This window comes from Oncorhynchus gorbuscha, linkage group LG03 (assembly GCF_021184085.1).
Source record: "Oncorhynchus gorbuscha isolate QuinsamMale2020 ecotype Even-year linkage group LG03, OgorEven_v1.0, whole genome shotgun sequence".
Taxonomy (NCBI): Eukaryota; Metazoa; Chordata; class Actinopteri; order Salmoniformes; family Salmonidae; genus Oncorhynchus; species Oncorhynchus gorbuscha.
In genome coordinates, this window is record NC_060175.1 from 68,192,754 (window position 1) to 68,220,253 (window position 27,500).

General features: G+C 47.9%; 1 protein-coding gene across 3 annotated transcripts in view; it reads right to left on the minus strand.

Annotated features, from left to right (window-relative positions):
- celsr3 (cadherin, EGF LAG seven-pass G-type receptor 3) overlaps positions 1–27,500 on the minus strand; it is a 54,686-nt gene that overhangs the window by 9,404 nt on the left and 17,782 nt on the right. For 2 of the 3 annotated variants that reach the window (XM_046343397.1, XM_046343395.1), the window contains exons 3-29: positions 26,214–26,502; positions 22,811–23,033; positions 20,483–20,598; positions 20,299–20,387; positions 19,362–19,519; positions 18,106–18,269; positions 17,809–17,934; positions 17,137–17,306; positions 16,679–16,864; positions 15,960–16,070; positions 15,666–15,834; positions 13,932–14,073; positions 12,153–12,273; positions 10,511–10,694; positions 10,233–10,334; positions 9,900–9,994; positions 9,550–9,759; positions 9,078–9,261; positions 7,756–7,905; positions 7,453–7,639; positions 7,031–7,198; positions 6,164–6,497; positions 1,810–1,984; positions 1,215–1,327; positions 1,030–1,109; positions 636–762; positions 206–325 (exon numbers count right to left, since the gene is read on the minus strand). In XM_046343397.1, coding sequence (XP_046199353.1) covers positions 206–325; positions 636–762; positions 1,030–1,109; positions 1,215–1,327; positions 1,810–1,984; positions 6,164–6,497; positions 7,031–7,198; positions 7,453–7,639; positions 7,756–7,905; positions 9,078–9,261; positions 9,550–9,759; positions 9,900–9,994; positions 10,233–10,334; positions 10,511–10,694; positions 12,153–12,273; positions 13,932–14,073; positions 15,666–15,834; positions 15,960–16,070; positions 16,679–16,864; positions 17,137–17,306; positions 17,809–17,934; positions 18,106–18,269; positions 19,362–19,519; positions 20,299–20,387; positions 20,483–20,598; positions 22,811–23,033; positions 26,214–26,502 — 4,293 coding nt within the window. The remainder of the gene's footprint in view (positions 1–205; positions 326–635; positions 763–1,029; positions 1,110–1,214; positions 1,328–1,809; positions 1,985–6,163; positions 6,498–7,030; positions 7,199–7,452; positions 7,640–7,755; positions 7,906–9,077; positions 9,262–9,549; positions 9,760–9,899; positions 9,995–10,232; positions 10,335–10,510; positions 10,695–12,152; positions 12,274–13,931; positions 14,074–15,665; positions 15,835–15,959; positions 16,071–16,678; positions 16,865–17,136; positions 17,307–17,808; positions 17,935–18,105; positions 18,270–19,361; positions 19,520–20,298; positions 20,388–20,482; positions 20,599–22,810; positions 23,034–26,213; positions 26,503–27,500) is intronic. The other variant, XR_006838164.1, reaches the window with a different exon arrangement.

A 27,500-nucleotide genomic window follows, 5' to 3' on the forward strand; every position in this document is an offset into this window, starting at 1 on the left:
CAAGTGTTTTGGCAGAGGCTCTTATCCAGAGGGACTTACAGGAGCAATTAGGGTTAAGGGCCTTGCTCAAAGGCACGTCGACAGATGTAGCACCTAGTCGGCTCGGGGATTCGAACCATTGACCTTTCGGTTACTGACCCAACGCTCTAAACCGCTAGGCTACCTGCCGTGTGTGTGTGTGTGTGTGTGTGTGGGCCATGCTCACAGGGTTTTGTGGGGCACTGGGCGCGTCCTCATTGGGGCTCTTCCTACCCAAACACGACAACTTCCAGACCTCCTGCACCTCGGCGTTCAGCACCGTGAACACCAGGAACACAGCAAGACCCTGGGCAGAGGGAACGAGGGGAACACACACATTAACACACATTAACACATAATAACACACATTAACACACACTAACTACAAAACACACCACCAAGTACTCAGCAAGACCGAAAAGCAACTCACACTCTCTAATTGGGGGCACACACACACACACACACACACACACACACACACACACACACACACACACACACACACACACACACACACACACACACACACACACACACACACACACACACACACACACACACACACACACACACACACACACACACACACACACACACACACTAGACAGGTGCAGTACCTGCAGTAAGCATAGTATAACGAAGACATAATGGAAGGCCAGAATACTGTTGTTGACAGCCATCAGCCCAAAGAACCAGGTAGAGGTGGCCAGGAGCAGCAGGAGGAAGGCACTGCGAATCGTGGCACTGGAGAGGCAGGAGGAAGAGGAAAAGAACAGAGAGTAAAAAGAGAGAGAGAGAGAGAGAGAGAGAGAGAGAGAGAGAGAGAGAGAGAGAGAGAGCGTGTGAACGCCAGCGAAAGAGAGAAACAGAGAGGTTTAAAAACAAAAAACAAAGAGGCCTTTATGGCTGAATTTGAACTATCTGTTCCTGCAATAGGAACATTGTATATTCCTCATCATCAGCAGAGCCCGGCCTATTATGTCGTCGGTCCAACCTCTCCGGGTCACTCACATGACAGGTAGTTTCTTGGTCTCTTTCTGGGAGGGGTTGCAGGACATGCGCGCCACAATCAGAAACATCCCACCGTTTATCTGTAACAAAGAGACAGCAATGAGGCAGACCTACATGAGACGAGAGACTGCAGAGATACACAGGCGAACACAGGGAACCGGCACGAACAAAGTGGCTGACAATACCAGGAGTACGATGGCGATGGGTCCAGCGAAGCTCCAGATGAGTTTGTCGTAGATGGAGATCCAGCAAAAGTCTGGGTTCCCATAGCCCTCAGGGTCCAGCCCTACCGCCAAACCTGAACACAGAGAGAGCAAGATGAGGTAGCACTGTGTGTGTGTGTGTGTGTGTGTGTGTGTGTGTGTGTGTGTGTGTGTGTGTGTGTGTGTGTGTGTGTGTGTGTGTGTGTGTGTGTGTGTGTGTGTGTGTGTGTGTGTGTGTGTGTGTGTGTGTGTGTGTGTGTGTGTGTGTGTGTGTGTGTGTGTGTGTTTGTGTGTGTATGTGTATGTGTGTATGTGTGTGTGTATGTGTGTGTGTGAGTGTGAGTGTGTGTGAGTTAGTGCTAGATGTAATGTGCGTCACTGTGGCTGTTTTTAAGAATCAGTCAAATCTATTCTGTCATATCTAGCCTGTCATCCTAAGACGTGAGTCTGTGTGTGTGTGTGTGTCTGTGCGTATGCATGTGTGTGTGTGTGCGTATTGTACGCGTGTCTGTGTCTGTGCATATGCATGTGTGTGTTTGTGTGTGTGTGTATTCTACGTGTGTGTGTGTGTGTGTACCTGTGATGATGGCAGGCACACCCCACCCGATGGCATAGTAGAACCTCATGGCTCCGTAGTTGATGTTGCGAGCCTCTGTCTGCACGCGGTAGACGTGGAGCCCCTCCACAAACAGCCAGGCAAACGTGGCCATGAAGAAATAGTGCAACAGGATGGCCACCACCGTACACAGGAACTAACAGAGAGGTCAGTCAGAGCCACGTGTAGGGATACATGCGTGCATATACAAACCTTCAGAGGTATTGCTGTGGGTGTGCTAGCTGAGGTCAGCGCCAACCTGCCCTTTGGCGTTCAGACCAGTTAGAACATATACAACACTCTATCTGCTGTTATACTGGAAGCATCCGAGTGTACATTTCTAAAGAGCTAAGAGTCACAGAGAAACAAGCAGAGAAAGAGGTAGAGAAACAAGCAGAGAAAGAAGCAGAGAAAGAAGCAGAGAAAGAAGCAGAGAAAAGTGCCAGAGAAAGAAGCAGAGAAACAACCAGAGGAACAAGCAGAGAAACAAGCAGAGAAAGAGACAGAGAAAGAAGCAGAGAAAGAAGCAGAGAAAAGTGCCAGAGAAAGAAGCAGAGAAAGAAGCAGAGAAAGAGGCAGAGAAACAAGCAGAGAAAGAGGCAGAGAAACAAGCAGAGAAAGAAGCAGAGAAAGAGTAAGGGAAAGAGGCAGAGAAACAAGCAGAGAAAGAAGCAGAGAAACAAGCAGAGAAAGAGGCAGAGAAACAAGCAGAGAAAGAGGCAGAGAAAGAGGCAGAGAAAGAGGCAGAGAAACAAGCAGAGAAACAAGCAGAGAAAGAGGCAGAGAAACAAGCAGAGAAAGAGGCAGAGAAAGAAGCAGAGATAGAGGCAGAGAAAGAAGCAGAGAAAGAGGCAGAGAAAGAAGCAGAGAAACAAGCAGAGAAACAAGCAGAGAAAGAAGCAGAGAAAAGTGCCAGAGAAAGAGGCAGAGAAAGAGGCAGAGAAACACGCAGAGAAACAAGCAGAGAAAGAGGCAGAGAAACAAGCAGAGAAAGAAGCAGAAAAACAACTAGAGAAACAAGCAGAGAAACAAGCAGAGAAAGAGTAAGGGAAAGAGGCAGAGAAACAAGCAGAGAAAGAAGCAGAGAAACAAGCAGAGAAAGAGGCAGAGAAACAAGCAGAGAAAGAGGCAGAGAAAGAGGCAGAGAAAGAGGCAGAGAAACAAGCAGAGAAACAAGCAGAGAAAGAGGCAGAGAAACAAGCAGAGAAAGAGGCAGAGAAAGAAGCAGAGATAGAGGCAGAGAAAGAAGCAGAGAAAGAGGCAGAGAAAGAAGCAGAGAAACAAGCAGAGAAACAAGCAGAGAAAGAAGCAGAGAAAAGTGCCAGAGAAAGAGGCAGAGAAAGAGGCAGAGAAACACGCAGAGAAACAAGCAGAGAAAGAGGCAGAGAAACAAGCAGAGAAAGAGGCAGAGAAAGAAGCAGAGATAGAGGCAGAGAAAGAAGCAGAGAAAGAGGCAGAGAAAGAAGCAGAGAAACAAGCAGAGAAACAAGCAGAGAAAGAGGCAGAGAAAAGTGCCAGAGAAAGAAGCAGAGATAGAGGCAGAGAAAGCATCCGAGTGTACATTTCTAAAGAGCTAAGAGTCACAGAGAAACAAGCAGAGAAAGAGGTAGAGAAACAAGCAGAGAAAGAAGCAGAGAAAGAAGCAGAGAAACAAGCAGAGAAAGAGACAGAGAAAGAAGCAGAGAAAGAAGCAGAGAAAAGTGCCAGAGAAAGAAGCAGAGAAAAACAACCAGAGAAACAGACAGAGAAAGAGACAGAGAAAGAGGCAGAGAAACAAGCAGAGAAACAAGCAGAGAAAGACGCAGAGAAACAAGCAGAGAAAGAGGCAGAAAAACAACCAGAGAAACAAGCAGAGAAACAGACAGAGAAAAGTGCCAGAAAAAGAAGCAGAGAAAGAAGCAGAGAAACAAGCAGAGAAAGAGGCAGAGAAAGAGGCAGAGAAACAAGCAGAGAAACAAGCAGAGAAAGACGCAGAGAAACAAGCAGAGAAAGAGGCAGAAAAACAACCAGAGAAACAAGCAGAGAAACAGACAGAGAAAGAGACAGAGAAAGAAGCAGAGAAAGAAGCAGAGAAAAGTGCCAGAAAAAGAAGCAGAGAAAGAAGCAGAGAAACAAGCAGAGAAAGAGGCAGAGAAAGAGGCAGAGAAACAAGCAGAGAAACAAGCAGAGAAAGACGCAGAGAAACAAGCAGAGAAAGAGGCAGAAAAACAACCAGAGAAACAAGCAGAGAAACAAGCAGAGAAAGAGTAAGGGAAAGAGGCAGAGAAACAAGCAGAGAAACAAGCAGAGAAAGAGGAAGAGAAATAAGCAGAGAAACAACCAGAGAAAGAGGCAGAGAAAGAGGCAGAGAAACAAGCAGAGAAAGAGGCAGAGAAACAAGCAGAGAAAGAGGCAGAGAAAGAAGCAGAGAAAGAAGCAGAGAAACAAGCAGAGAAACAAGCAGAGAAAGAGGCAGAGAAACAAGCAGAGAAAGAGGCAGAGAAAGAGGCAGAGAAACAAGCAGAGAAAGAGGCAGAGAAACAAGCAGAGAAACAACCAGAGAAAGAGGCAGAGAAACAAGCAGAGAAAGAGGCAGAGAAAGAGGCAGAGAAACAAGCAGAGAAAGAGGCAGAGAAAGACGCAGAGAAAGAAGCAGAGAAAGAGGCAGAGAAAGAGGCAGAGAAACAAGCAGAGAAACAAGCAGAGAAAGAGGCAGAGAAACAAGCAGAGAAAGAGGCAGAGAAAGAAGCAGAGATAGAGGCAGAGAAAGAGGCAGAGAAAGAAGCAGAGAAAGAGGCAGAGAAACAAGCAGAGATAGAGGCAGAGAAAGAGGCAGAGAAAGAGGCAGAGAAACAGGCAGAGAAAGAGGCAGAGAAACAAGCAGAGAAAGAGGCAGAGAAAGAAGCAGAGAAAGAGGCAGAGAAACAAGCAGAGACACAAGCAGGGAAAGAAGCAGAGAAACAAGCAGAGAAAGAAGCAGAGAAACAAGCAGAGAAACAAGCAGAGAAAGAAGCAGAGAAAGAGGCAGAGAAACAAGCAGAGAAAGAGGCAGAGAAAGAAGCAGAGATAGAGGCAGAGAAAGAGGCAGAGAAAGAGGCAGAGAAACAAGCAGAGAAACAAGCAGAGAAACAAGCAGAGAAACAAGCAGAGAAACAAGCAGAGAAACAAGCAGAGAAAGAGGCAGAGAAAGAAGCAGAGAAAGAGGAAGAGAAATAAGCAGAGAAAGAGGCAGAGAAAGAAGCAGAGAAAGAGGAAGAGAAATAAGCAGAGAAAGAGGCAGAGAAAGAAGCAGAGAAACAAGCAGAGAAACAAGCAGAGAAAGAGGCAGAGAAACAACCAGAGAAACAAGCAGAGAAATAAGCAGAGAAAGAGGCAGAAAAAGAAGCAGAGAAAGAGGCAGAGAAACAACCAGAGAAACAAGCAGAGAAACAACCAGAGAAACAAGCAGAGAAACAAGCAGAGAAAGAGGAAGAGAAATAAGCAGAGAAAGAGGCAGAGAAAGAGGCAGAGAAACAAGCAGAGAAACAAGCAGAGGAAGAAGCAGAGAAACAAGCAGAGAAAGAGGCAGAGAAAGAATCAGAGAGAGAGGCAGAGAAACAAGCAGAGAAACAAGCAGAGAAAGAAGCAGAGACACAAGCAGGGAAAGAAGCAGAGAAACAAGCAGAGAAACAAGCAGAGAAAGAGGCAGAGAAACAAGCAGAGAAATAGGCAGAGAAACAAGCAGAGAAAGAGGAAGAGAAAGAGGCAGAGAAAGAGGCCTTGGCAACCAGACGCTCATTTTGTCAACCCACTCAAACAGAATAACCTTTCAAGCATGGTTGGAATGGAATTGATGCTGATTCTGTAGTAAAGCGGATATTCAAGCTCATTGAAGACAAGGATCTAACATACTGTTAATATTTTTGTTTTTTTATTTTATCTCTATTTAACGAGGCAGGTCAGTTAAGAACAAGTTATTTACAATGACGTTGGGCCAGTAACTTTTTGGTTACTGGCCCAACACTCTAACCACTAGGCTACCTGCCGACCCATAATATACATACGATAACACAGTTGGAACACACGCTTGTTGAACGCACCCAAACATACTGTGCTGTCTTGGTTGGGTGCACACACACACACACACACACACACACACACACACACACACACACACACACACACACACACACACACACACACACACACACACACACACACACACACACACACACACACACACACACACACACACACACACACACATTGAACTCTCTCTCTCTCTGTCTCACACACACATTATGATCTATCTCTGTCACACACACACACATTATGATCTCTCTCTCTCTCTCTCTCTGTCTCACACACACACACGTACCTGCTGCTCAGTCTGGTTGATGCCGAACAGGAAGACGAGCTCAGAGAGCAACATAGCGGCGGCCATGTTGGAGTGGATGGAGCGGGTGTTGGACTTGAGGCCCCTGAGGCAAGACAGCACCAGGACGGTGAGCAGCAGCGCCAGCATGGACATCGACAGAGAGGAGTAGGTGACCAGGGCCAAGGACTCCAGATCCCCTTCCAGCTGTTCTCTCTGGGAGCTGTCCATCAGGACACCGAAGGTGCCCAGCCTCTGACACTGGCAACGCACGTGGGATGTGTTCCTGTATACTACGATGCAGTCCCTCACCGTCCAGCAACCTCCCGCCTCCAACCTGGAGAGAGAGAGCAGTGGGGTGAGTGAAAAATAGGGAGGGGTGTGGGTGAGAGACAGAGAGAGAGAGAGAGAGAGCAGTGGGGAGAGAGAGAAAGAGAGAGAGCAGTGGGGTGAGTGAAAAATAGGGTGAGAGACAAAGAGAGAGAGAGAGGGAGAGGAGAGAGAGCGAGAGAGAGAGAGAGAGAGAGAGAGAGAGAGAGAGAGAGAGAGAGAGAGAGAGACAGAGAGACAGAGAGAGAGAGCAGTGGGACAGAGAGAGTGAAAAGAGGGTGAGAGACAGAGAGTGAGAGAGAGAGAGAGAGAGAGAGAGAGAGAGAGAGAGAGAGAGAGAGAGAGAGAGAGAGAGAGAGAGAGAGAGAGAGAGAGAGAGAGAGAGAGAGAGAGAGAGAGAGCGAGAAGAGCGGATAGAGGGGGTAGAGGAGAGGCTGGTGGGAGAAAGGCAGGATGAAGAGAAGAGACGGGGAGAGTAAGAGACACTATCTATTTCCCATAGAGCACAAGTCCACTCAAGTCATGTAAAGCTCCACTCACGGGCTGCTGTGGTTCCACTGGACACACAGGGGCTTGCTACGATTGGTGGTCTCCAGCAGACGGAACTCCAGCTGCAGGGGCGAGTCCAGGGGACCCCCGACAAACGTCTGGTTGTTGTAGACAGACACACTGACCACTGGAGAGTTCATCACCGGATGTCTGGGGAGTCTGGGGGGGGTTGATTTAGTAGGACGGACATAATTGCCCAAACAGTGTTGTTTTGTGGTCCATCAAACACAGTGGCACAATTCCAATGCTGTGCTTCAAGAAGTTAAAACAAAACCATAAATAAACACACACACACACACACACACACACACACACACACACACACACACACACACACACACACACACACACACACACACACACACACACACACACACACACACACACACACACACACACACACTATGACTTACCTGACTCCTCGTCTGTCAGTGTGGTACTTGGGGGGGAGTGCCGGTCCAAGGCTACGATAGATCAGCATGATGACGATGGTGACGGGCGGCTCCGGCAGCGAAACAGAACGGCTGGCCACAGCATATTCTCCTGTCTGATTGGCCAACATACTGATGGGGGCAGGAGCTGTGTTCTGTGAAGCGGAAACTGGAAGAGGCATAAGGCATAAGAGTAGTGACAATAAGGTGTGTGTGTGTGTGTGTGCGTGCGTATCTGTGTGTGTGTGTTTCAGCGACAGTCATGTGTGTGCGTGTTCTACTCACGCTGGTGTCGTTGTGGTAGCAGGGCAGCAGGGGGCAGCACCACGTGTGTGTGGGGGTCCCAGAGAGCCTGGCCGCGGAACAGAGGGCTTTGGTAGCGAGGGAAACGTCGGCGCACGTGAGTGTGGTTCTCCAGGCGGTCAAGGTTCATCACTGCAACACGCGCGCACACACACACACACACACACACACACACACACACACACACACACACACACACACACACACACACACACACACACACACACACACACACACACACACACACACACACACACACACACACACACACACACACCAGCCTATGAGAGTCCAGGTTTCACCACACAACATAACAAAACAAACCTGATGAAGCTACGTGTGAAAAACGTTGTCTGTTTACCCACAACACTGCCAAAAATATGTCAAACAATAATTCAAGTCAAAGTCAGTCGTCTGTCATTAGTGTACAGTTTTACACTTGTTGTGGATACTTAGTTGTTCCTGCCAAAACCAGAACTTAGATCTAGACACACTGCAGTTCACAGGGTTTTCGCTTACTTTTTTACACAGAAAATGGACATGGCGGCCTACTTGACCTTGCATGGATTGACTACTTGACCTTGCATGGATTGACTACTTGACCTTGCATGGATTGACTACTTGACCTTGCATGGATTGACTACTTGACCTTGCATGGATTGACTACTTGACCTGGCATGGATTGACTACTTGACCTTGCATGGATTGACTACTTGACCTGGCATGGATTGACTACTTGACCTGGCATGGATTGACTACTTGACCTTGCATGGATTGACTACTTGACCTTGCATGGATTGACTACTTGACCTTGCATGGATTGACTACTTGACCTGGCATGGATTGACTACTTGACCTTGCATGGATTGACTACTTGACCTTGCATGGATTGACTACTTGACCTGGCATGGATTGACTACTTGACCTGGCATGGATTGACTACTTGACCTTGCATGGATTGACTACTTGACCTTGCATGGATTGACTACTTGACCTTGCATGGATTGACTACTTGACCTTGCATGGATTGACTACTTGACCTTGCATGGATTGACTACTTGACCTTGCATGGATTGACTACTTGACCTTGCATGGATTGACTACTTGACCTGGCATGGATTGACTACTTGACCTTGCATGGATTGACTACTTGACCTTGCATGGATTGACTACTTGACCTTGCAAATAAATAAGGAACAACCACTCAATCCAGAGAGTTAGACCTTACTTGACACAATGTACTGAGCACACCACATACAAAGGGAAAGACAGCAGCCTGTTGCTCCCTGGGGGCGGTGACTCACCGATGTTGGGGGCAACCAGGGCCACTGGGTTCAGGTAGGTGAGCTTCATGTTCTGGGCCAGCGTCTGGGCATATTGCTCCAGCAGGTCAGCCAGCCCCCCTGCCCCTCCCTGGACCTGGCTCTGGGCCCGCCACAACCCTGCACTGTCTGGACCCAGCACCGCACTGCAGCCCCGCAGAAGATTCTGGAGACAGGGGGGAGAGAGAGAGAAGAAGTGATATTGAGACAGGTAGCAGAACAAAAGCATGAGCCAGCAGGAGAGGGGAGGGAGGGAGGGAGTTTGAGGTAAAGGGAGAAAAAAGGCGAAGTAGACCATGTTAATTGCACAGTTGGTGAGGTGGAGACACATATGAGATTAGATCAGATTCAGATCCTAAAACACACACACAGAGACAGACAGACAGACCAATAAAACTACATTTTCCAAACTCGACTGACGTGCTTTACGGGCACGTTGCCGGGCAACCCTCACCTCGTTGAAGTGTGCGTCCTGGGTGGCGGTCAGGCCGAAGCCTGTCTGCAGACTCTCAAAGGTCAACAGGCGGGACAGTAGCCGCTCTGCAATCTGAATGTCATTGCCATAGAGACGGGATGTGGCTTCAGTGACATCACGGAGCTGGTGGGCCAGTTTCTTCTCGATAATGGTGCTGAGCTCTGTCTCGTTCCGCTCCACCGACTCCAGCTACACACAGACATGCAGTCACACAGACATGCAGTCACACAGACATGCAGTCACACAGACACACACACACTTTATTAGACACCATTCCATCATTTACAGTTCCGATCAGTATGAGCAATTGGGTAGCAGAGTATGTGTACCGCTGCATTGAGCTCCACAAAGGGAGGAGAGGTACAGTTGTAGAGATCCGGCTCCAGCCAGCCCCTTTCCACATCACAGTGTCTGACAGCAGCACCTGGAGAGAACAGACACAGTCAGAGACTGTACATACTGATACCTGTAGAACACATCCACAACACTACAAAACAACAGTGGGTGGGGGGGTACTTTCAAACACTATACTGGCTTTCAAAGGAATGGGGTGTCCCACTCTCTCATCTTTCATTCTTTCCTTCTTTGGAAGACTCAGGAATGATAGTATCTACAGATATCCAGTTAACTACAGTGAATGTGGAGAAGGTTGAGGGACTGACCCACAGATCCTTTAGGACAAGGTACGGCTGCTGGCAGGTTGAACTTAGTCCTGGGCCACCAGATCCCCAGGGTGATGCTCTTAGGACAGCCGTCATAAATGACTAACACAGAGAGAGAGGGGAGGGGGGGGGGACAGAGTGTTAGTATACTCAATATCATCGAGAGGAATAAGGGAATCCGAGAACCACGAAGCACAGAGAAGACGTGAGAGGAGACATGGGAGGAAGAGAGAGAGAGAGGATCACAGGAAAGGAGGAGAGGAAACGCTCTGTCTTACCGTCGCAGCCCGTCTGTGTGACCTCGGCAAAGGGGTTGTCGCACATGTTGCACTGTCGACCAATCACGCCAGCCCGACACGGGCACTGGCCACTATCTGGGTCACATGACCGGGAGAAGGAGCCCACAGGGTAGCAGTCACACGGCAGGCAGGAGTCACTGCCTCGCGGGCGGTAGTGGAACTCCTGACACACACACACAGATATATATACACAGAGAGACAGACACACACACATATATATATATATACACAGAGAGACAGACACACACACATATATACACACAGAGAGACAGACACACACACACAGATATATATACACAGAGAGACAGACACACACACACATATATATACACAGAGAGACAGACACACACACAGATATATATACACAGAGAGACAGACACACACACAGAGAGAGACAGACACACACACAGATATACATACACAGAGAGACAGACACACACACAGATATATATACACAGAGAGACAGACACACACACAGATATATATACACAGAGAGACAGACACACACACATATATACACACAGAGACAGACACACACACAAATATATACACAGAGAGACAGACAGACACACACACAGACAGAGACATACACATTAAGACACACACACACACAGACAGATAGACACACCGACACACAGACAGAGACATACACATAAAGACACACACACACAAAGAGATAGAGACAAACAGGTCACAGATACGCACAGACACACATATTCAGACCAAAGACAAGCACATCCAAATGGACACAAAGGACAGACAAAGCAAAGTCACAGACATATACAGGCATAGACATTTACATAGATATTTACATATTCATTTACATAAACATTTACATACACATTTACATAGACCACAGACAGACAAACACAGAAACGCACAAACATACACACACATTTGTATGAAAAAAAGAGCGTGAAGAGCGTGTAAACGGACACACACACACACACACACACACACACACACACACACACACACACACACAGAAAAGAGAGAAAGAGGGAGATACACAGAGACGGAGGACAGACAAACACAAAAAAGACAGACAAAAATGTTGTCAGGCGAGCATCTCGGAATACCAGCACGTAAGCACGTACAATTGCGTAAAAGAGCAATTCATCACTTGAATTATGTGAAGAAAAACACATGGAAAGCTACAGCTAAAGAGAGGGTGCTACTGAACGTCGGACGACACGTGCTTCTCTCCTGGTCTTGAGAGAGGATTTAAGATGGGCTCGCTGTGGGGAGGGGGTATGATGGATAAGGGGGTGTCTGTCGGCGTTAAGAGTGTTAAAGGCTAATGGGGTGCGTTCAGATTAACAAGCGGAAGCTGCTGATGAGGCCTGTTAAAATAGTGCTTGTTTGACAACATCGTCGGCTTAGAGCTAGGATCAGTATCAAGGATTAGAGATTAAGGTCACGAACAGGGATTACGGGTTAGGCCGGGGTTACAGCCCAGAGTTGATTAGAAAAACAATAGGTAAGGCCGATGACAGGACGGCCGGGGTATGTAAGAGCATGGATCAGTGCCTGGGGGGGGGGGTTACGATATGAGTTGATTATCAGTAAGAGAAGTTACTGCTGATATGAGTGAGTGTGTGTGCCACAGCGAGCAAGTCACCTTGCAGTGGCATTGGCCGCTGGTCTTGTTGCAGTCGGGGTCCAAACCTTTACTGGCGTCACAGTGGCAGGGCCCACATGTTGGAGAGCCCCACCAACCACGTGGACATTGGTGGTCAATCCTATACACATACACCACACACACGCACAAACACACATACAGTAAAACACACAAACACACAGTGAATCACACACACGCACACATGTTAAAGGCCCAAAGCAGTCAAAAAAAAATGATTTTCCTGTGTTTTGTATAGATATTGAACAAAAATATAAACGCAACATGTAAAGTGTTGGTTTCATGAGCTGAAATAAAAGATCTCAGAAATGTTCTATACGCACAAAAAGCTTATTTCTCAAAAACTGCACAAATTTGTTTACATCCCTGTTAGTGAGCATATCTCATTTGACAAAATAATACATCCACCTGACTGGTGTGGCATATCAAGGAGCTGATTAAACAGCATGCTCATTACACAGGTGCACTTTGTGCTGGGGACAATAAAAGGCCACTCTAAAATGTCCAGGACCTCCACATCCGGCTTCTTCAACTGCGGAATCTTCTAAGACCAGCCACCCGGACAGCTGATGAAACTGAGGAGTACTTCTGTCTGTAATAAAGCCCTTTTGTTGGGAAAAACTCATTCTGATTGGCTGGGCCCGGCTCGCCAGTGGGTGGGAGCCCATGGCTGCGCCCCTCTGCCCAGTCATGTGAAATCCATAGATTAGGACCTAATGAAATCATTTCAATTGACTGATTTCCTTGTATGAACTGTAACTCAGTAGAAGAGTTCAACTTGTTGCATATTGCGTTTATATCAGTGAAAGAGCTGTTTGAAAAGACCGCCTGGAATTTCAGCCTGTTTTGATCGGATGGAGTTTTGGCCTGTCTGGTGACATCACCATGCGGTAAATTAGTCAATAGACCAATAAGAAAGAGAGTTCCTAACCTCTCTGCCAATAACAGTCCGTTTTCCGTTTCCCCTCCCCACTCAGGCCACTCCCAGACAGTCCTACCAAAATTCTTATTTGAGGAATTGCTCTTCGCTAAAAGAAGCTATTTTGATTTCTTTTTAATAACCATTTGAATTGAAAACAGTCACAATGAGGTACTTAAACTGTTAATATTGGATATTGCGACAAAACAGCTGCATTGGACCTTTAAAAGTGTCAGTTCTTTTCAGTCTGCTATACAGGCCACAGTGTTCATCCCAGAGCACATCACAGTACCTGGATCAAAGGGAATGGGGGGAGAGGAAAGATCTGACACCGAAAGCTGGGAGGGATTTCACATGGGGGCGGGGGGGGGGTGATGCCCGGGTCACAGATATACACTGTGTTTTATCATCACAGATAAACGTAAGTCTTCTCTTATCCTCTCCTGTGGATTAGGGCATATGTGTGTGTGTGTGGTGGGGGGGGGGCGGACAACAAACGCCACTTTGACAGAGCAGAGCACCGCCGAACGCGGCTGCCCTACTGTCTCAACCCTGCTTCCGCCTCAGGCACTGCTGCGGTGTACCGTTGCGAACATTAGAGGCACAGAGAGACATTTGGAGTTCGGTCATACTGCCGGGCCTCAGTCGCCGAACGTCTCCACAAGACACAGGTGTATGATATTACGTTCATAGCTCGTTGATTTATAGTTGATGTGAGGTTGACTCACTGACCTGTGCTGACAATACCGGCCGTTGGGGTTGATCTACAGTTGCCCCATGGTTGATGAATGGTTGCTGTAGCATGGTTGATCTATAGTTGTATGTAGGGTTGACGGACTGACCTGTGCTGACAATACTGTCCGTAGTGGTTGTCTCCACAGTCGCAGATGTATCCGTGGGATGAGCTGGGCTTCCTGTGGCACTGGGCATTGTTCTCACATGGGTTCAGCTGGCACGCGTCTTTGCAGCCCTTACCATAGAAACCTACAACACACACACAGTCATTACCATGGGAACACACCCACATCTTAATACAAAAAAAAACAGTCCTTTGAAAAGAAACATTGAAGCCTAAAACAAGCAGAAAGCTCTGGACATTCGTGCATTTCTGGATACTACACGCAACAACAGCTTTCACACAAAACAGACAGAGCGTTTCCAGACCACAGCCCTCGCTATAGAAGCCTATGGGAAACCAACAGCAAAACCACAGAGCCATACATGCAGCCCGCGAAAAATACATGGTGTTTCGCTGTTTGTTTTCGAGGCACTGATACTTCTGACGATATCAGTGCATCAAGGAACTCAATATTAAGCGGCCATCGTCCCAATAGAGCTCTTCTGACACCATTTTGTTTTGCTACACCAGATAGAAGAGTGGAAAAGAATCTCCCCATAGAACCAGGTGAGAGGTTTCTTCAAAAAGAAGTCCCTGGCAAAGACCCCTGCGCCTATTACACCACGTCCTTGAACTCGACCATGTAAGGATACCAAGAAACGGACAAAAAGACGGAGACGTTGGCCTTGGTCACACACAAAGTACACACAATGACACTGTCCTGGCGGCGGGAAGCTACTGGAGTCTTAAAGCCTGCATTTTTGGGAAATGGTTCACGTGTTCTCTGACTACGGAGGGGTGTAGCTTCTACCCCCTAGCCATCACAGTGGCTCTAGGTCGATACAACTGAATCTGTCGAAAGAAACACATTTTTATTGCGCCTAATTATCCTGTGCATGGTAACACGCAAACAGGAAAACACACACACACACATTCACACACACACACACACACACACACTAGCCGCCTCACACAGCACCACGCTGACAGCAGATGTCCTTGTGTCAGTGCCCTGTGTGTGTGTGCGCGCGTGCGTGTGTGCGTGTGTGCGTGTGTGTGTGCGTGTGCGTGCGTGTGTGTGTCTGTATAGTACATAGCGTGTGAACAGTGCTGTAAATGATCTCCGGTGTGTGAGCCGGAGCCATTGAGCTAATTCAACAGGCGTTGCAGTGCCACCGTACAGCCTTCGCACTGGCGTGCTCACAGCCAAAGATGAGAGGGAATTATTCAGAGCACCTCTGGTATGATGAAACTTTGATTTGTCTCCCCCTGACACCCATTGGCCTGTTTCGATCTTTAATGCTCATTTGGCTAATGAAAGCCATCGCTGCGGTACGTATCCACTGCAGCGCCGTCTCAGCCATCTCCGACAAACCCACTTGCGTGTGCACTGTGTTTGACTATATCTCTTTGTTGCCACACTGCGCAAACAGGGAGGGGTCGTTTGTGTTAGATGGCGCTGAAGGGATTTCTGAGCTTCACCATCCCCCCCCCCTCCCCCACGGCGCTCATTGCTACCTCTCTCTCTCTCCCTCTCTTGTTCTCCCACCCCCCCCCGCTCTTTCTTCATCACACCTTCTAGCAAATGTTCTTTCCCTTTTAAGTCGTCTCACTTTGTAGTTTTGTACAATTTGCCGATAGAGGGATTAAATGAGGTCCTTTCACAAATGCCAAATGCCTGCACAGACACAGACACGCGCACACTCTCTCTCACAAACTCCCTCTTGAAGTATCTTACCTGGTTCGCAGAGACAGGTGTGGCGTTCCCAATCATCGCTACAGCGGCTGTAGGGCGGGCAGGGGGAGGAGACACAGGGGTTGCCGACGCTACAGCCCGTCTCCACTTTGACAGCCTTGGAGGGGCGGGGCAGGAGCGGGGCGTCCGGTCGTACCCCCAAGCGAACCCCCTGACAACACAGACAAAATGGGTGTCAAACAGAATCTTGTAAGAGCATGGACCATTATACCATACATGCTAACACAAAAAGTCTATAAGAGTCCCAAAAATAATTGTGGACAGTGGTTCAGATACCTGGACGCAGCCCCGTATCCCATTCTGCACCTCCCCCGAGCCCAGGACTCCGCCCACGTGGAGGTGTTTCACCTTCAGCCCATGGATCTCATTCCCCACTATCACTGTGCCCTGGGAGACAGGGAAGAGAGAGAGATAAATAGAGAGGGAGAGAGAGAGAGAGAGAGAGAGAGAGAGAGAGAGAGAGAGAGAGAGAGAGAGAGAGAGAGAGAGAGAGAGAGAGAGAGGGAGGGATGAGGGATCAGTCAGTCCGTTTACAGACGCTCTTATTCAGAATGACAGTCAGTGCTTACAACTAGATGTAGTTAGAGAAAGAGAGGGAGAAAAGACTGAACAAGTGAGAGAAAAGAACAGAATAGACAGAAAGGGCTGGACAGGTTCAGGGACAGAAAGAGTGACAGACACAAAATGATTTGATAGAAGGCAAGTGACGAGCACAGGAGAGCCCATAAAAGAGCACAAAAAGTGTGTGTGTGGGGTGGTACATTGGAGTCAATATTTACAAAACCCAGGTTTTAATACCAGCAGTGGGCAGACAGAGCATAGCCAGATTGGAGGTTCAGAATTGCATTGAGACGTCTGCGCTGCAAAGAGCGATGGGGCCTTATTGTGCCACCCTTAGGCGCAGACCCAGGATCAGTTTACCCCTCCCCCAAATGAAGCATCACCCATTAAATCTGATTTCAGAGCAGTGAGTAGGGACAATGTGGGACTCTCACCTGGAAGAGGCCGAAGTCGAGGCGGACAGTAGCCACGTAGCGCGTCTCCCTCCCACTGCGGACGTCTCGCAGCTCCAGCTGCAGGTCGTGCCAGCGCCCGTCGCTCACCTGCACCTGGTCCAGACGCAGACGCACCGGCCGCGTCGACCCCTTGGTCACTGAGAACACCAGCTGACCGCTCACCAGCTGCCGCGGCAACACAGGTACATTGGTGAATACACAGAGTGACCCACATGTAGATGCACACACTGTATTAACATAGCATGGTTTGGAGTCCCCCTGCAGGTTGGTATTACTACAACAAACTGACGGACAGGCAGACACACGGACAGATGGACGGACGGACAGACGGACGGACAGACGGACGGACAGACGGACGGACAGACAGATGGACAGGCAGACGGGCAGACAGACAGAGATAAACTAGTGCAGGTAAGGCAGCACAGGCGTGTAGAGACCTGGAAGACCAGGCTGGTGTACTGTCCGGCCTGTGCCTGCAGCAGGGTGCCCTCCCTGGCCCGTGTCCTAAACACCAGCCCCAGGTACCAGGGAGTGGAGATGGTCACGTCATTCTTCAGGTCCCACCAGAGGGCACTGTTTCCCAGGAAACGATGTGGGTGGGGCATCACTTTAGGGGGGGGGGGAGAAGGACTAGAGTCAGTGAGATGTGTGAGTGTACTGTAGGTGTTCATCACAGGAGGTTGGTGGCACCTCAATTGGGGAGGACGGGCTTGTGGTGACGTCTGGAGTGGAATCATTGGAATGGCTTCCTTCTAGGTTAATTCTCCTAACCTGCTAGGTTAATTCTCCTAACCTGCTAGGTTAATTCTCCTAACCTGCTAGGTTAATTCTTCTAACCTTCCTTCTAGGTTAATTCTCCTAACCTGCTAGGTTAATTCTTCTAACCTTCCTTCTAGGTTAATTCTCCTAACCTGCTAGGTTAATTCTCCTAACCTGCTAGGTTAATTCTTCTAACCTTCCTTCTAGGTTAATTCTCCTAACCTGCTAGGTTAATTCTCCTAACCTTCCTTCTAGGTTAATTCTCCTAACCTGCTAGGTTAATTCTCCTAACCTGCTACGAAAAAGTCATGTTTTTAAGGAATCTCGATAAGTTTCCGTGTGTTTCTCACCATGGCTGCAGTCCTTCCCTCCAAACCCTAGGGGGCAGTCACACGAGAATGTCTCCCAACTCACTCGGCAACTTCCTCCATTCTGACACGGGTTGGATTTACAGAAGGGCGACTTGGCACTGCAGCCTATCAGAACCGGAGAAGACAAAACCACGTTAAACAAGCTTCCTGTACATCAGAGGTGAATCCTAATTTCCACTTCAGTAGCATTTTCACTTCGGCAAGGCATGACTAAGATGACACTTTAATGAGGTGAATGTTAGGAATGACCTCACAGTGTGGAACAACCATACAGACCGGGTAGGGTTCCGTTGTTAGCGATGTATCCAGCCAGGTCCAAAAGACTGCTGTCGATGTGGAGGTCTTTCATACAGCCGATAAACTCTCGGGTGTGGAACGGAAAATTATCTGGCGTGTTGGGCACTCCGCCCAAAAACAAGGGACCGGTGAGATCCAGAGATCTGAGGAGGAGAAATGGAGAGAGAGAGAGAGAGAGAGAGAGAGAGAGAGAGAGAGAGAGAGAGAGAGAGAGAGAGAGAGAGAGAGAGAGAGAGAGAGAGAGAGAGAGAGAGAGAGAGAGAGAGAGAGAGAGAGAGAGAGAGAGAGAGAGAGAGAAAGAGAGAGAGAGGGAGGGAGGGAGACAGAGAGAGAGTGAGAGAGACACAGAGAGTGAGAGAGACACAGAGAGTGAGAGAGACACAGAGAGTGAGAGAGACACAGAGAGAGAGAGAGAGAGAGAGAGAGAGAGAGAGAGAGAGAGAGAGAGAGAGAGAGAGAGAGAGAGAGAGAGATAGAGAGAGCGAGTGAGAGAAAGAGAAAGACAGAGACAGAGAGAGAGAGAGCGAGAGCGAGAGAGAGAGAGAGAGAGAACGAGACAGAGACAGAGACAGAGACAGAGAGAGAGAGAGAATGAGAGAGAGAGAGAGAGAGAGACAGATGGAAGAGAAGAGCACAGCATTATTAGATGTTGCCCTTGTACTTTCCTCAGGACTTACAGAGCACAGCAGCAGTGATGTGGTGACTTGTCAAGTCTAGACAGGAAGAAGAGGCTTAAGTGGCAATGCTGAATGGTTGACACTGACTTGCAAGTGAAGCATACAGTCACTTGCAAGTCAGTTTGAGACTGTTTGAAGTTGTAGACAGGTGTCTTTTATACTGATAACAAGTTCAAACAGGTGCCATTCATACAGGTAACGAGTGGTCTGTGAGAGCCAGAAATCTTGCTTGTTTGTAGGTGACCAAATAATATTTTCCACCATAATTTGCAAATAAATAAATTAAAAATTATTTTCTGGATTTTATTTTCTCATTTTGTCCGTCATAGTTGAAGTGTACCTTTTCCCATCTTTTTAAGTGGGAAAACTTGCACAATTGGTGGCTGACTAAATACTTTTTTGCCCCACCGCACGTGTGTGTGTCTGTGTGTCTGTGTGTGTATGAGAGAGAGAGAGAGAGAGAGAGAGAGAGAGAGAGAGAGAGAGAGAGAGAGAGAGAGAGAGAGAGAGAGAGAGAGAGAGAGAGAGAGAGAGAGAGAGAGAGAGAGAGAGACTCACTTCTTGGAGCTGGTCTGCTTGCCCTGAGCAGCACAGCTGTAGTTGCCGAGCTGTGTTCCGAAGCGCAGCGACACGGCCGTGTCACAGTCATCCACACTGACCACCGCCACCTTCTCATCAGACGGACCCTTAGCCTCGCCGCTCACACTGCGCTTGGGCTGGGGCAAAGACAGGGACAGTGAAATATAACACACACAGAACACACACACACACACACACACACACACACACACACACACACACACACACACACACACACACACACACACACACACACACACACACACACACACACACACACACACACACACACACACACACACCAAAACACCCTGCTGTACTCTTGCTGCTTGTGCTGAAACAACAGAGAGATAGTGAAACACAGTACACAGACGAGTGTGTTGTCGGAGGTGGCTACGACGGCGCTGCAGGGGAGAGCAGCCTTTTCACCACCTCCTGACCAATTCTGCTATATTGTGTGTTTGTATTTTATTTTCTGATCTCAACTTGTTTTGCATTCCCGTGTGTATTTATTCCTTGTGTTATTGTTTGTTCTATTCTTTTTTCTACGTTTCCCTCTGCGTTGTTGGGAAGCGAGCGTTTCGCTGTTGGTCTAGGCTCAGAAAGGATTTGATTTGATTTGAGAAAGGGGACGACAGCTTGACACACGAAGGAACGCGGCCTCTGCGCCTGGACTAAGATGGCGGGGGGGGGCTGACAGAAAGTGGAGAAGCGAAAAAAATGTAAATAAGTGCATGTGCAGCAGGGACACAGACACAGACACACACACACACACACACACACACACACACACACACACACACACACACACACACACACACACACACACACACACACACACACACACACACACACACACACACACACACACACACACACACACACACACACACACACCACACACACTGAGACTCACCTTGTTGTAGTAGTGGATGTGGACAGTGTGCCAGTTGCCATCGGCTACGCCCCCAGGTAGGAAGGGGCTCACCTGAGTGGACGATTCACCTGGGGACAGATAGGTCAGAGGTCACACTCAAAACCAGGGTTTCACCTACCATTATACAGGTTAGACACACACACACACACAGATATACACCCACCTGTGGAGTACTTGAGCACCACCTGGCCCTCCAGGATCTCCAGAGCCAGGAAGTCGTGTTTCTCGTTGAAGCGCCCGTTGTAGAAGAGGAGGCCACTGCTCTCCAGGGTGGCGAAGCTGTAACACACCACCGCCATGCCAGGGCGCTGTGAGTTAAAGCCATCCCTCGCACATCCACCCCAGGGATGATGTGGTGTCAGCCCCCCCCCCCCCCCCGGTGTTACATACGGGCTATAAGCTCTACTACACTGTGCTCTACACGTGGTACCGTGTCACTCCACTGCAAATCTCTACTGCAAGGCTATATGAGTGTGTGCTAGAATATATTAGTATATAATAGTAGTATATAATAGTAGTATATAATAGTCGTATATAATAGTAGTATATAATAGTCGTATATAGTAGTAGTATATAATAGTAGTATATGATAAAATATCCGTTCCAGTGGACCTCTGAGTCATAGGATTTAGTTACACCTGTACGAAAGTGTCCGCGCTCGCTACTGTAAGTCGCTCTGGATAAGAGTGTCGCCTAAATGAATCAAATGTAAATCACATTTATGACCACTTCTCCCTAGCAACCACCCTCTGACCAATCAGAACACACCAAGGGGCCAGGACAGGTCCCAAGTGGGGCCAAAACGACAGATGAAAGAAAGAGCAGGAATTGGAGAAAAGCTGCTAAAAAGACTGATCGAAAACAAAGAGACAGAGAGAGAGAGTGATGAGAAAACAAAGAGACAGAGAGAGAGAGAGATGAGAAAACAAAGAGACAGAGAGAGAGAGTGATGAGAAAACAAAGAGACAGAGAGAGAGAGAGAGTGATGAGAAAACAAAGAGACAGAGGGAGAGAGTGATGAGAAGACAAAGAGACAGAGAGAGAGAGTGATGAGAAAACAAAGAGACAGAGAGAGAGTGATGAGAAAACAAAGAGACAGAGAGAGAGAGTGATGAGAAAACAAAGAGACAGAGAGAGAGTGATGAGAAAACAAAGAGACAGAGAGAGAGAGAGTGATGAGAAAACAAAGAGACAGAGAGAGAGAGTGATGAGAAAACAAAGAGACAGAGAGAGAGTGATGAGAAAACAAAGAGACAGAGAGAGAGAGTGATGAGAAAACAAAGAGACAGAGAGAGAGTGATGAGAAAACAAAGAGACAGAGAGAGAGAGAGAGTGATGAGAAAACAAAGAGACAGAGAGAGAGAGTGATGAGAAAACAAAGAGACAGAGAGAGAGAGTGATGAGAAAACAAAGAGACAGAGAGAGAGTGATGAGAAAACAAAGAGACAGAGAGAGAGAGTGATGAGAAAACAAAGAGACAGAGAGAGAGTGATGAGAAAACAAAGAGAGAGAGAGAGTGATGAGAAAACAAAGAGACAGAGAGAGAGAGTGATGAGAAAACAAAGAGACAGAGAGAGAGAGAGAGTGATGAGAAAACAAAGAGACAGAGAGAGAGAGTGATGAGAAGACAAAGAGACAGAGAGAGAGTGATGAGAAAACAAAGAGACAGAGAGAGAGTGATGAGAAAACAAAGAGACAGAGAGAGAGAGAGAGAGAGTGATGAGAAAACAAAGAGACACAGAGAGAGAGAGAGATGAGAAAACAAAGAGACAGAGAGAGAGAGAGAGATGAGAAAACAAAGAGACACAGAGAGAGAGAGATGAGAAAACAAAGAGACAGAGAGAGAGAGTGATGAGAAAACAAAGAGACACAGAGAGAGAGAGTGATGAGAAAACAAAGAGACACAGAGAGAGAGAGAGATGAGAAAACAAAGAGACAGAGAGAGAGAGATGAGAAAACAAAGAGACAGAGAGAGAGAGTGATGAGAAAACAAAGAGACAGAGAGAGAGAGATGAGAAAACAAAGAGACAGAGAGAGAGAGTGATGAGAAAACAAAGAGACAGAGAGAGAGAGAGATGAGAAAACAAAGAGACCGAGAGAGAGAGAGAGGGAAGAGAAAAGAGAGAGACAGAGAGAGTGATGAGAAAACAAAGAGACAGAGAGAGAGTGATGAGAAAACAAAGAGACAGAGAGACAGAGAGTTATGAGAAAACAAAGAGACAGAGAGAGAGAGAGAGAGAGAGAGAGAGAGAGAGAGAGAGGGAAGAGAAAAGAGAGAGACAGAGAGAGTGAAGAGAAAAGACAGACAGAGAGAGAGAGAGAGAGAGAGAGAGAGAGAGAGAGAGAGAGAGAGAGAGAGAGAGAGAGAGAGAGAGAGGGAAGAGAAAAGAGAGAGACAGAGAGAGTGAAGAGAAAAGACACAGAGAGAGAGAGAGAGAGAGGGGGGCGATAGGAGAAGAAAGAGAAAAAGAGAAAGATGTTGAGTCCTCACGTGAGAGAGATGGAGAGGTGGAATCTCTGGCGGAGGCCTCGGAACATGACAAAGGACTTGGGGGGGAAGGAGCGTGCGGGGACAGTGCAGTAGGGCCGCTCGCACCCTCCTGCGGGGCACTCACAGCGGAACCCCCCTCCAGACAGCTCCCTGCACGTCCCCCCATTCCGACACACCCCAGGGACACAGCGACCCTGACGCCTGTCCCACTCACACCGCTCGCCTGGGAAGGAGAGGGGGACACAGGTTACTAATACATACAGACCATACACACAATACTGTACACGACAGCCCCAATCAATGCAAATGCGGAAACCTAAAGTATGCGTGGTCCACATAGTATCCTACCTATATGGACCATTACAACAGGCATACAAGCAAAAACAAAGGACAATAAGCACAAATACAACCGAAACCTAAAACAGAACCAGTAAATACAACATCCCAGCTAGAGCCATAGTCTGCTCCAGCCGTCCTCACTGACAATGAGCTGGTGCATGAACACAGTGTGGGGATGAGCTGCCTTCAACTGCAGACACACTGCTCCTCCAAGCCTGCGGAGGTCCATGGAGACATGCTGATCATGTTAAACCTGCAGGCCTTTTGTACGGGCGGGCCTGATGTTGTCTCGGGGTTGGCACAGTGTTTGTGTTCAGCGTCGAGGCACTACTGGGGTGAATGCAGCCACCGGCACTGGTTTAAAAAAAACAACCACTAGCCAGACAATTGTGCTTTGTGGCCGAGACTGCAGAGTGCCCTGTATGTTTCCTCACGCACGAATGGACACGCGCACAAACTGACTGACTGCACCCCCCGGTATGATGGGTAAGGCGTTAAAACATGCCAGGGTTCTGCGCATAAAAGCATCAAGAGTTTAAACGGCTTTCACCCCTCTTTCCTTCCTCCCCCCCCTCCTCCCTCGCTTCTATTCCCCCGGACCCCCAGGCAGCAGCATTCACTGCCAGCTGGTCCTGCCAAACACACACCAACACTACAAATCACCCCCAGGACACACACACACCCACACACCACCACCACCACCAAATTACATTATGTTTCTCTCGATCTTTCTCACACATGCACGCTCACACACACACACGCACACACACACACACGCAAGCACACACACACTGATTTAATAATATTAAAATAAATAAACAGACATTAATAATCATGAATTATTTGTCTGGTGAGACAGACAGACAGACAGACAGACAGACAGACAGACAGACAGACAGACAGACAGACAGACAGACAGACAGACAGACAGACAGACAGACAGACAGACAGACAGACAGACAGACAGACAGACAGACAGACAGACAGACAGACAGACAGACAGACCAGAGCTAAGATCAGCTCTTTCATCTACCCCGGCAAAGAACGGAAGATTCTTTTCACTTTGCTGACCCTCCTATCATTCTCTACTGTACAAATCTGCACTCACTCAACACACTGACGGCCCACTCAAAAGAAGATAGGGAGCAGAGATCAGCTCCTACATTCATGTTCTCCACAGACGTACACGGATAAAGAGCAATTACTGTACGATTGCTCTCCCTAAGGTGAACATATTGCACTTACGCTCTCCATTCTATCGGTGCCTCTCTAACTCGCTTTTCCACGGAGGAACTGAGCACTATTTCTGCTCTCCTCCCCCCTCTCCTCTCCCTCTTTTCTTCTCCCCACACCCCAGTCCATCCTGACTTCCCCTCTTCCTCCCTCGTTCCCTCATCCCTATTCCTGCACATCCGTAAAACAATCTTCCTATTGGCATCGATCCGTTTCTCCTGAGCTCTACTTCTCCCCCCCCCCTCTCCTGTGTTCTATTCCTCGCTCCTCTCTTCCTCATTCTCTCTGTATATCTACTTTTCTCTCTCTCTCTCTCCAACTAATGCATTCACACCCCTTCCTTCACAGGATGTTTTATTCATCAAAGCCGTCGCTCCCCCTACGGCCCCTCAACCTACCCCTTCTTTTGCTCCCACACATGGTACACAGAGGCAGTCTCTCTCGCTCTACCTCCGTCCTTCTGTCTCCCTCTACCTCCTTCCCTCTCACTTTCTCCCTGTCTCTCTCTGCCCCCGCTCCCATTTCTCTACCTCCTTCCCTACTCTCTCTCTACATCCTTCTTTCTCTCTCCGCCTCCTTACCTCTCTCTTTCCCTCTCTACACCCTTCCTCTTCTCTCCCTTTCTCTGCCTGGCTCCGCTCTCTCTCTGCCTCAGATGCCCTTTCTCCTTCTTCCTATCTTACCTCCTCTCCCTGCCTTTATGTCCTCGTGTTACTCCTGCTCCATCTCTCCCTCTCTCCGTTATCGCTCTCTACCCCAAGTAGATCCTGTCCTTCCTCCCTGTCTTTTATTATTTCCCTGGACATCTTTCACTCTCTCAATATTAAATGCCCGTGTTAGTTGTCTGCAGTCCTTTGAAACAACTCAGCGACTCCTCATACCATCACAGGCGATACAGAAAATCATCAAAACCCTCCTCTCTATTTCCCATCAGTCTCTATTTTCTCTTTATCTTTGCAATTCTCTTTCTTCATCCCCCGGGATCTCTCTCTCTCTGTCTCTCTGTCTCTCTCTCTCTCTGTCTCTCTGTCTCTCTGTCTCTCTGTCTCTCTGTCTCTCTGTCTCTCTCTGTCTCTCTGTCTCTCTGTCTCTCTCTCTCTCTCTCTCTCTGTCTCTCTGTCTCTCTGTCTCTCTCTCTCTCTCTCTCTCTCTCTCTCTCTCTCTCTCTCTCTCTCTGTCTGTCTCTCTGTCTCTCTGTCTCTCTCTCTCTGTCTCTCTGTCTCTCTGTCTCTCTCTCTCTCTGTCTCTCTGTCTCTCTGTCTCTCTCTCTCTCTCTCTCTCTCTCTCTCTCTCTCTCTCTCTCTCTCTCTCTCTCTCTCTCTCTCTCTCTCTCTCTCTTTCTCTCCCTCTATGTCTCTCTGTCTCTGTCTCCCTCTCTCTCTCTCTCTCTCTCTCTCTCTCTCTCTCTCTCTCTCTCTCTCTCTCTCTCTCTCTCTCTCTCTCTCTCTCTCTCTTTCTCTCCTCTTCACTCATGAAAGAAAAGTGCTGGCTCACCTCAAGCTTTTTTTGATCTGGAATGAAAGAGGACATGAAACACCTCTAAAATATGCATGAAATCTATTCTCCATCATTTCCACCCTGAGACTGTATTGCAGCTATTCCCAGGGGACACGAGCAGAGATGGGAAACCACGTGTAGTCCTGCATTCCTGTGAATGTGAGGATATACTACTACTCACTGGGACAAACACACACGTGTCATACACAGCAACAACAAAACACCACACAGTTAGACAGACACAGCCAATCAGACAAACCACCCCAACCAACCCCCGGCCCTCACCCCCGCACCCACGAACAGCGACAAAACACCCATTAACTGTGTAGTCTACCGGTGTAGTCCTCTCTGCAGATACAGGTGTAGCCTCCTTCCCTGCGAGCGCACACCCCTCCGTTGAAACAAGGGTTGGAGTAACACAGGTTGATCTCCGTCTCACAGTAGTCCCCAGTGAAGCCTGCGGGGCAGCGACAGCGCAGCCCGGCGATGGGGTGGATGGGCCGGAACAGGACGGAGGGAGAGGAGATGAAGGGAGCAGAGCTGTTGAAGCGAAGCACCGAGACGCACTTCATGTAGTTCTGACACGGCTCCCGCAGACACACGTTGTCATCGAAAGGTAGCACCTGCATTACAACACACACATCATGGTTTCTTTTCAACGGACGGGTGGGAAAGGGACTGAGTGAAAAAGAGTGGTGGACAGACAGAGAGAGAGAGAGAGAGAGAGAGGGAGAGAGAGAGAGAGAGAGAGAGAGAGAGAGAGAGAGAGAGAGAGAGAGAGAGAGAGATAAACTAGAGAGAGATTAAGAGTAGGAGACATCTACTGTAGAGAGGATGATTAGTGTAGTAGAGAGTTAGTGTGAGAGAGAGAGAGAGAGTTTGTTAGTGTATTGGTGTGTTTGAGAGTTAGAGAGACACAGGGTGTACATAAACTATGCTCATGTAGATTAATTACAGTAGGTGCTTACATCTACTGTATATGTTGGTATGTATTAGTGTAGTAGTGTGTTAGTGTGTTAGTGTATTAGTGTGTTAGTTTGTTAGTGTATTGGTGTGTTTGTGTGTTAGTGTGTTAGTGTATTAGTGTGTTAGTGTATTAGTGTGTTAGTGTATTAGTGCATTAGTTTATTAGTGTGTTAGTGTGTTAGTGTGGTAGTCTGTTAGTGTGGTAGTGTGTCAGTGTTTTAGTGTGTCAGTGTGGTAGTATGTTAGTGTGTTAGTGTGTTAGTGTGGTAGTATGTTAGTGTGTTAGTGTGTTAGTGTATTAGTGTATTAGTGTGTTAGTGTGGTAGTGTGTTATTGCATTAGTGCGTTAGTGCATTAGTGTATTAGTGTGTTCGTGTGGTAGTCTGTTAGTGTGGTAGTGTGTTAGTGTGGTAGTGTGTTAGTGTGGTAGTGTGGTAGTGTGGTAGTCTGTTAGTGTGGTAGTGTGTTATTGCATTAGTGCGTTAGTGCATTAGTGTATTAGTGTGTTCGTGTGGTAGTCTGTTAGTGTGGTAGTCTGTTAGTGTGGTAGTGTGTCAGTGTTTTAGTGTGTTAGTGTGGTAGTATGTTAGTGTGTTAGTGTGTTAGTGTGTTAATGTATTAGTGTATTAGTGTGTTAGTGTATTAGTGTGTTAGT